The sequence below is a fragment of the Oncorhynchus mykiss genome, chromosome 22, assembly GCF_057628025.1.
Source record: "Oncorhynchus mykiss isolate SJ-2025 chromosome 22, ASM5762802v1, whole genome shotgun sequence".
In the NCBI taxonomy this organism is placed as follows: domain Eukaryota; kingdom Metazoa; phylum Chordata; class Actinopteri; order Salmoniformes; family Salmonidae; genus Oncorhynchus; species Oncorhynchus mykiss.
The window spans coordinates 19,478,005-19,487,137 of NC_143043.1; the positions used below are offsets into that span (position 1 = coordinate 19,478,005).

At 42.4% G+C, this 9,133-nt stretch overlaps 1 protein-coding gene across 2 annotated transcripts; it reads right to left on the reverse strand.

Annotated features, from left to right (window-relative positions):
- Nucleotides 1-1,834: 1,834 nt before the first annotated feature.
- Nucleotides 1,835-8,808, reverse strand: LOC110501516 (uridine phosphorylase 2). Of its 2 annotated transcripts, none has more exons than XM_021579154.3 (8): nt 8,668-8,808; nt 8,496-8,553; nt 8,244-8,379; nt 7,991-8,149; nt 4,205-4,319; nt 3,870-4,079; nt 3,525-3,671; nt 1,835-3,384 (listed from the first exon to the last, which is right to left on the reverse strand). In XM_021579154.3, exons 2-8 carry the CDS (start codon nt 8,528-8,530, stop codon nt 3,242-3,244), a joined length of 945 nt encoding a protein of 314 aa, XP_021434829.1. In that variant the 5' UTR covers nt 8,531-8,553; nt 8,668-8,808; the 3' UTR covers nt 1,835-3,241. The 2 variants fall into 2 exon arrangements, with proteins under 2 accessions (XP_021434829.1, XP_021434828.1); XM_021579153.3 differs by having other exon boundaries at nt 8,496-8,564; nt 8,668-8,806.
- Nucleotides 8,809-9,133: the final 325 nt, after the last annotated feature.

A 9,133-nucleotide genomic window follows, 5' to 3' on the forward strand; every position in this document is an offset into this window, starting at 1 on the left:
GCTAATAGCAGTGACGCCCATAGCAAGTGGATCATAGATGTACGTTTCAACAGTTCTGTGCAACTCCGGTAGGGCAACATCTGAAAAATAGTGTGTACCGGGGCTCGACCAGTCGGCAAAAGCCAACATCATCCACGACGGAGGACGGTTGATTGTCAAGGGCAAAGAATTCCATTATCTTGCCGTTATTGGATTTTGCCTCTGAAATGTTCTTACTCTTTCAAATGACTGCTCGACTTGGAAGTATGTGCTTAGTATTTTTCTGCTTTTGTTCTGTGTGGCGCTGTATTTTTCGTGCCGTCATTACATCCTCTACGCACTTGTATAGGTATGCACTTCAGCTTTGACATCGGATTTGCACATCGGCATTAAACTAGGCATCGGGACGATGCCGATGTTGGCATTTTTAGATAATATTGTCCAATTCCGATATGCTCACCGATATTTCCTGCATCCCCAACTGTAAGGTCAACACCCGTTGTATTCGGCGCATGTGACAAATACAATTTGATTTGAAATGATATCCAGGTAACTTGACACCACTGTGGGACGCATTGGGAGTCAACAAGGGCCAGCATCCCCTGTGGAACGCTTTCGACACATTGTAGTCCATGACCTGACGAATTGAGGCTGTTCTGAGGGCAAAAGGGGGTGCAAAACAATATTAGGAAGCTGTTCTTAATGTTTTGTACACTCAGTGTACATGGATGTTATAACCATAAGCTGATTGGGCTACGTGTCAGTGCAAAGTTCAGATAAATATTGCTGGCCTATTTTTGCAATCCTTTAGTGTCTCATCTCCATTTTGAAGCTAGTCATTTCTTAATAATCCATGTTGAATAAGAGGATGTGGACCCATATCAGCCAGGCCTGAACTGAATTTATTCCGGATTTAAAAATGTCAGGTACAATGAAGTCAGAGATGCATTTCAATTTCTATTTATAGTTCCGCTACGCCAGTGCCTAACTCCTGAGCCATGAGCCATTTGATTAAATTACAGTCAGAAGAGAGCATCTTTCTCTAAATCCTTATTACATTTTTAAAAAGGCATAGGACTTAATGTCATCGGGTATACTGAACAAAATGAGAAACGCAACATGCAACAATTTCAAAGATTTTACTGAGTTACAATTCCTGTAACTAAATCAGTCAATTGAAATAAATTCATTAGGCCCAAATCTATGGATTTCCCGTGACTGGGAATACAGATATGCATCTGTTGGTCACAGATACCTTAGAAAAAAAGGTAGGGGTGTTAATCAGAAAACCAGTCAGTATCTCGTGTGACCACCATTTCTCTCATGCAGCGCGACACATTTCCTTCGCATAGTTGATCAGGCTTCTGATTGCGGCCTGTGGAATGTTGTCCCACTCCTCTTCAATGGCTGTGCAAAGATGCTGGAAATTGGCGGGAACTGGAACACGCTGTCGTACACGTCAATCCTGAGCATTCCAAACATGCTCAACGGGTGACATATCTGGTGAGGACGTAGGCCATGGAAGAACTGGGACATTTTCAGACCCAGGAATTGTGTACAGATCCTTGCAACATGGGGCTGTGCATTATCATGCTGAAACATGAGGTGATGGCGGCAGATAAATGGCACGACAATGGACCTCAGGATCTCATCATGGTATCTCTGTCCATTCAAATTGCCATCGATAAAATGCAATTGTGTTCATTGTCCGTAGTTTATACCTGCCGATAACATATCCCCACCATGGGGCACTCTGTTCACAACGCTGACATCAGCAAACCATTCACCCACACAATGCCATACATGTGGCCTGCGGTTGAGGCCGGTTGAACATACTGACATTGGAGGCGGTATATGGTAGATAAAACATTTAATTGTGGCAATAGCTCTGGCTGACATTCCTGCAGTCAGCATGCCAATTGCACGCTCCCTCAAAACGTGCGATATCTGTGGCATTGTGTTGTGTGACAAAACTGCACATTTTAGTGGGCTTTTATTGTCCCCAGCACAAGGTGCACCTATGCTGTTCATTCAGCTTCTTGAAATGCCGCATCAGTTGGCTGGATGGATTATCTTGGCAAAGGAGAAATGCTCACTAACAGGGAAGTAATCAAATTTGTGACAAAAAAAATTAGAGAAATAAGCTTTTTGTGCATATAGATCATTTCTGGGATCTTTACAGGTTGCGTTTATATTTCTGTTCCGTGTAGTTACAGAGAAACCAACAATTTCATCTACACAGTCAAGGTAGTCAAGAGCAACACAATATATACAGTTGAAGTCGGAAGTTTACATACACTTAGGTTGGAGTTATTAAAACTCGTTTTTCAACCACTCCACACATTTCTTGTTAACAAACTATAGCTTTGGCAAGTCGGTTAAGACATCTACTTTGTGCATGACACAGGTAATTTTTTCAACAATTGTTTACATACAGATTATTTAATTTATAATTCACTGTATCACAATTCCAGTGGGTCAGAAGTTTACATACACTAAGTTGACTGTGCCTTTAAACAGCTTGGAAAACTCCAGAAAATTATGTCATGGCTTTAGAAGCTTCTGATAGGCTAATGACATCCTTTGAGTCAATTGGAGGTGTACCTGTGGATGTATTTCAAGGCCTACCTTCAAACTCAGTGCCTCTTTGCTTGACATCATGGGAAAATCAAAAGAAAATCAGCCAAGACCTCAGAAAATAAATTGTAGACCTCCACAAGTCTGGTTCATCCTTGGGAGCAATTTCCAAATGCCTGAAGGTACCATGTTCATCTGTACAAACAATAGTACACAAGTATAAACTCAGCAAGGAAGAAACAAGGAAGAAGCCACTGCTCCAAAATCGGTGTATGTAAACTTCCGACTTCAACTGCAATACCATTACAAATATACCACACAATTGCGTACGAGCCCACTCTTTGAGCTTCATTTAACAAATCATACACGATACAACACATCTGTCAAATCTTCATGTACTTTTAGAACACTTTAAATAATATCTTAACATATCAACATGACTGTATACATACACTGAGTGTACAAAACATTAAGAACACCTGCTCTTTCCATGACAGTCTGATCAGGTGAAAGCTATGATCCCTTATTGATGTCACCTGTTAAATCCACTTCAGTCAGGGGCAAAAGGGGTGAAACTCAATAGGAAGGAGTTCCTAATGTTTTGTACACTCCGTGTATGTCCACGTAACAGTCGAGGCTGTAGCTATGTGCAGTTCATGGGCAGCAGATGTGATCGGAGGGAGCTTTAGACGACGAGGCCCAGGCGTTTCTTGATGAAGTGGGCCACCAGAACCTGAGGTCTCTGTTGGTACTCCACTAGCACATCATGAGGGGTGGAGATCTGATCCCCATCGAAACGGTTCAACAAAGTCACACAGACGACAGCCGCTGGGGAGAGAAAGGTTACATCCGTTACAAAATGTAAAAACACTTTATTTTTACATGATGAGGTCATTAAAATTGATTACTGAATTTTTCCTGTCAAAGAAAGTTAGTGACATTGGAGACGGATTTATTTTGAACAACACCTTTGATGGCACAGGCACGACACATGGCTGCGAAGACGGTGGACTCCATCTCAATATTCCTGACTCCTGTGTTATAGGCTTTCCTTAAGTACTCCCGCTTGTCCTCAGTGGAGAAGGAGCAGAGAGCTCCATCAAGCCGACCCTGACCTGGTGGACCACAACAGAACACAGGCTGAGTTAGATCAAAGCCAGAAGGCTAGTAGGCAGCATTGGGAATGTACTGTACATCCTAAGATAAAGGGTCAGTCTAACCATTCGAAGAAAAAAAAAAAAAAAAACTCAGACTGTAGCTTTAACTCAGGGCTTCTGAGTGGCTGAGTGTACAGCGGTGGGGGACGTGGTTACCTTCGTAGAAGTCACTGGTGCACATGGTGTTTCCGATGACGGTTGGCACGTCGTCTAACTCGGACGAGCACTGCAGCAGCTCCTTGGATACGCCCACATCCAGCTCTGTGCTCCTGGTGACCACCTTACCTAGAACCACCTGCTCAAACTGGGCGCGGAAGAAGCAGTCCACCGCCTTGTCTGTGACCACTACTGTTCCTGCTTCCAGACCTGTAATGGGTCACCAGTGACATGATTTAGAGAGCTGTGTTACCCGACTATATCAACATGTACAAATGTGTGTTAACATCCAAAAGAAGAATGGAAAGGGGGGGGGGGGGGGAGTACGCTCTGACCGACTCCACCGGAGGTGCCAATGCGGAAGAGGATGAAGTCGATGCAGCGGGCATGATGCAGCAGTTTGATGAGCTCATGGAGCATGATGGAGATGGAGGGGACGCCCATACCATGCTGCAGAGACAGAGGGGTGAGGTTAACAATCTTTACTAACGTTAACGGAACTGCGGGAAAGTAGTACTTGGTGTTGTGAAACACTGAGTCGCCGTGCATGCTCCCCCCAATGTGTAGATGGTATCACGGTGACATCCAGATGGTTACCAAATTTTGTACAAAATAATTCATGAAAGCTGCCATGATCCATGGAATAAAATATTGGAGGAAAACATTTGGTCACGTTAACTACTGCCGGCGACACCATGATACAGCTGCCCAGTTTGAAGCAACTCGGGTTGGCAGGCACTCTTCCCTCTGATCTCAACTTGGTCTCAGAGCATTTTGTGTTATTCTGTACGTAAATCCCAGACACCATTTGGTATGATATGTATTAATTTGTGGATGTCCATCACCCATTTCGTATTATATGTTACGAATTACAATTCGTACTATATGAGTTCAATTTGCTATTTGTGAAATTATTTGTGAAACGTATGGAATGTTATGAATTCTAGCTATGGGGCTAGCTGGCTAGGGGTTATGCTTAGCTACAAGGGTTAAGGTTAGGGGAAGGGTTAGCTAACATGCTAAATAGTTGCTAAAAAACGTAGAAAGTAGTTGAAAATATGCTAATTAGCTAAAATGCTATAGTTGTCCGTTGTGAGATTCGAAATTGCAACCTTAGGGTTGCTAGACGTTCGTGTTATATGCTCACCCATCCACCCTGACCAACCACCTACATTTGTTTTTGCCTTATGTAACCGTCTGTCTTATGTAACCATACCAAACGTAACATATCGTACACAATAGTCTAGTCTATGAGACCAGGCTGCTGGTCTAAGGAGATCCCATGGCCACCAGGGCAGTGAAGGGCCCATGGGCCTCTGTACAGTCGTGGCCAAAAGTTTTGAGAATGACACAAATATTAATTTTCACAAAGTCTGCTGCCTCAGTTTGTATAATGGCAATTTGCATATACTCCAGAATGTTATGAAGAGTGATCAGATGAATTGCAATTAATTGCAAAGTCCCTCTTTGCCATGCAAATGAACTGAATCCCCCAAAAACATTTCCACTGCATTTCAGCCCTGCCACAAAAGGACACTGACATCATGTCAGTGATTCTCTCGTTAACACAGGTGTGAGTGTTGATGAGGACAAGGCTGGAGATCACTCTGTCATGCTGATCGAGTTTGAATAACAGACTGGAAGCTTCAAAAGGAGGGTGATGCTTGGAATCATTGTTCTTCCTTTGTCAACCATGGTTATCTGCAAGGAAACACATGCCGTCATCATTGCTTTGCACAAAGAGGGCTTCACAGGCAAGGATATTGCTGCCAGTAAGATTGATTTAGGTGCAATCATTTATCGGATCATCAAGTACTTCAAGGAGAGCGTGTGTTGTGAAGAAGGCTTCAGGGCACCCAAGAAACTCCAGCAAGCACCAGGACCGTCCCCTAAAGTTGATTCAGCTGCGGGATCGGGGCATCACCAGTACAGATCTTGCTCAGGAATGGCAGCAGGCAGGTGTGAGTGTATCTGCACGCAGAGTGAGGCGAAGAGTTTTGGAGGATGGCCTGGTGTCAAGAAGGGCAGCAAAGAAGCCTCTTCTCCAGGAAAAACATCAGGGACAGACTGATATTCTGCAAAAGGTACAGGGATTGGACTGCTGAGGACTGGGGTAAAGTCATTTTCTCTGATGAATCCCCTTTTCGATTGTTTGGGGCATCCGGAAAAAAGCTTGTCCGGAGAAGACAAGGTGAGCGCTACCATCAGTCCTGTGTCATGCCAACAGTAAAGCACCCTGAGACCATTCATGTGTGGGGTTGCTTCTCTGCCAAGGGAGTGGGCTTACTCCCAATTTTGCCTAAGAACACAGCCACGAATAAAGAATGGTACCAACACATCCTCCGAGAGCAACTTCTCCCAACCATCCAGGAACAGTTTGGTGATGAACAATGCCTTTTCCAGCATGATGGAGCACCTTGCCATAAGGCAAAAGTGATAACTAAGTGGCTCGGGGAACAAAACATCGATATTTTGGGTCCATGGCCTGGAAACTCCCTAGACCTTAATCCCGTTGAGAACCTGTGGTCAATCCTCAAGAGGCGGCTGGACAAACAAAACACCCACAAATTCTGACAAACTCCAAGCATTGATTATGCAAGAATGGGCTACCATCAGCTATCATAAGTTAATTGATAGCATGCCAAGGTGGATTGCAGAGGTCTTGAAAAAGAAGGGTCAACACTGCAAATATTGACTATTTGCATCAACTTCACGTAACTGTCAATAAAAGCCTTTGACACTTATGAAACGCTTGTAATTATACTTCAGTATTCCATAGTAACATCTGACAAAAATATCTAGTTTGCGCTGTTCTGTGAAGGGAGTAGTACACAGCGTTGTACGAGATCTATCTTGAGTTTCTTGTTAATTTCTCACATGGAATAGCCTTCATTTCTCAGAACAAGAATAGACTGACGAGTTTCAGAAGAAAGGTCTTTGTTTCTGGCCATTTTGAGCCTGTAATCGAACCCACAAATGCTGATGTTCCAGATACTCAACTAGTCTAAAGAAGGACCGTTTTATTGGTTCTTCAATCAGGACAACAGTTTTCAGCTGTGCAAACATAATTGCAAAAAGGTTTTCTAATGATCAATTAGCCTTTTAAAATGATAAACTTGGATTAGCTAACACAACGTGCCATTGGAACACAGGAGTGATGGTTGCTGATAATGGGCCTCTGTACGCCTATGTAGATATTCCATAAAAAATGTGCCATTTCCAGCTACAATAGTCATTTACAACATTAACAATGTCTACACTGTATTTCTGATCAATTTGATGTTATTATAATGGACAAAAACAACAACATTTCTAAGTGACCCCAAATCCTCAGAGAGTTCTTTGCCATGAGGTGCCATGTTGAACTTCCAGTGACCAGTCAGTATGAGGGAGTGTGAGAGCGATGACACCAAATTTAACACACCTGCTCCCCATTAACACGAGACCTTGTAACACTAACGACTCACATGACACCGGGGAGGGAAAATGGCTAATTGGGCCCAATTTGGACATTTTCACTTAGGGGCGTACTCACTTTTGTTGCCAGTGGTTTAGACATTAATGGCTGTGTGTTGAGTTATATTGAGGGGACAGCAAATGTACACTGTTATAGCAAATTTACAATGTTATACAAGCTGTACACTACTTTACATTGTAGCAAAGTGTCATTTCTTCAGTGTTGTCACATGAAAAGATATACTCAAATATTTACAAAAATGTGAGGGGTGTACTCACTTTTGTGATATACTGTATATATAAATAAATAACTCCTCACCTCTCCACTATGCTAGCTGCGTTCTGGCACAAAAATGGCTGCCGTGCATCATTAAAGTAGGTGCCACACATTGGTGGTGGTAGAGGTGAATTCCCCCTTACTATTGTAAAGCGCTTTGAGCACCAAGGTGGAAAAGCACTATATAAACCCAATCAATTATTGTTATTATTATTACAAGACACAGCAATACACCAAACATCTGATAATAATATTACATCATTTCAGGTGTCAGTCACTGGCTTACATAAATCATTTTCACTTATCAAGTTGTCTTAAAGTCTTAATATCGAAAGTCAAGTCAGACCATTATCTTGTGAAGGAGATGTATCCATTGTGCAATACTTACACTGATAGAAAGTACGGGTCCCACTTTGTACATGGAGTAGCGGTCGGTTCCTTCACAGATATCTGTGACATTATCCATGTTTCCGGGCAAGGCCAGCTCCTGGTGAATGAACTGAGCAAAGGACTTCATCCGATTGGCACTCCCGCCGACGCACACAAACTGCAATGGGGGAGACATAAAAGACAACTGTCTTTGAGAGTAGCTTTTTGAAATCAGATATTTCAAGTATTTTGTCTGGGCAACTTCCACAAACCTTGACGTCTCCAAACATCTCAGGTAGGTTGTGGGTCTTGGTCCCCAGGTTGAAGTGATAGAGAATGTCCTCTTCCATTGTATCCAAGTGGGGGTTTTTAACATGGATCTGTGGGTTCTTGAAAAGGACCTCCGGTCTGTAAAAACATTGACATAAGAGCGAGCACATGAAAGCGTCATAATAAAAGTCTCTCTAATGCAGAACAAGAACTAGTGGTGTAAGGAAACCTCAAAGCAAAATAAAAATACTCACTCGCTATATTCAGAATGGTCCGAGACAGTCCCCATACAGTTGAGTAAAATAGATGACACTGTAGATATACTAAAAAAAAAAAAAAAAATTGCTATCAACTATATAACACAATATTACAAACAAAATACTTAAGAGCCACAATATTAGCTACAGCCACAAGTGCAATACATACCTTTCAGGCTAGACAGAAAAAGAAAACAGGTGATATTCGCTGTTGTGCTGTGTAGCAGTTTCCAAATACTCTTGACACGTGTTCAGCTCGAAGGAAATAAAAGTGGCGTCTCTGATTCTGGGGCTGATATAGCTTTGCCCTGTGACCTCTCAGGAATGATTGGTTAGTGAGGGAGGAGTAGTGACTGTCTGGTCTCTAACTGATCTAAAACAAATGCTTTGACAGACGCTACAAATACTTGGCTCAGATCCAAAGAGCTTGACTAGACACAGTTTATATAATTGTTTTTATTTATTTATTCATTTTTAACAATGAATTACTTCCATTGTGTAAAATACAAATGGCCATGCAAATAAATTGCCAGGTGGACTCAAGTTACATAAACACACATCTCTATGTCCTGACAAGTTTTCAAATATGAGCTAAGACGATTATGTAATTTTCAGAATCCTGGGCATCTCATGAC

Coding starts and splice junctions, on each gene's coding strand:
- LOC110501516 (XM_021579154.3), bottom strand. CDS start 8,530: ATGGGGACTGTCTCGGACCATTCTGAATATAGCGA. Junction 8,380..8,495: donor GACCATTCTGAATATAGCGA/GTGAGTATTTTT, acceptor ATGTTTTTACAG/ACCGGAGGTCCTTTTCAAGA. Junction 3,672..3,869: donor CACCAGTGACTTCTACGAAG/GTAACCACGTCC, acceptor GTGGTCCACCAG/GTCAGGGTCGGCTTGATGGA.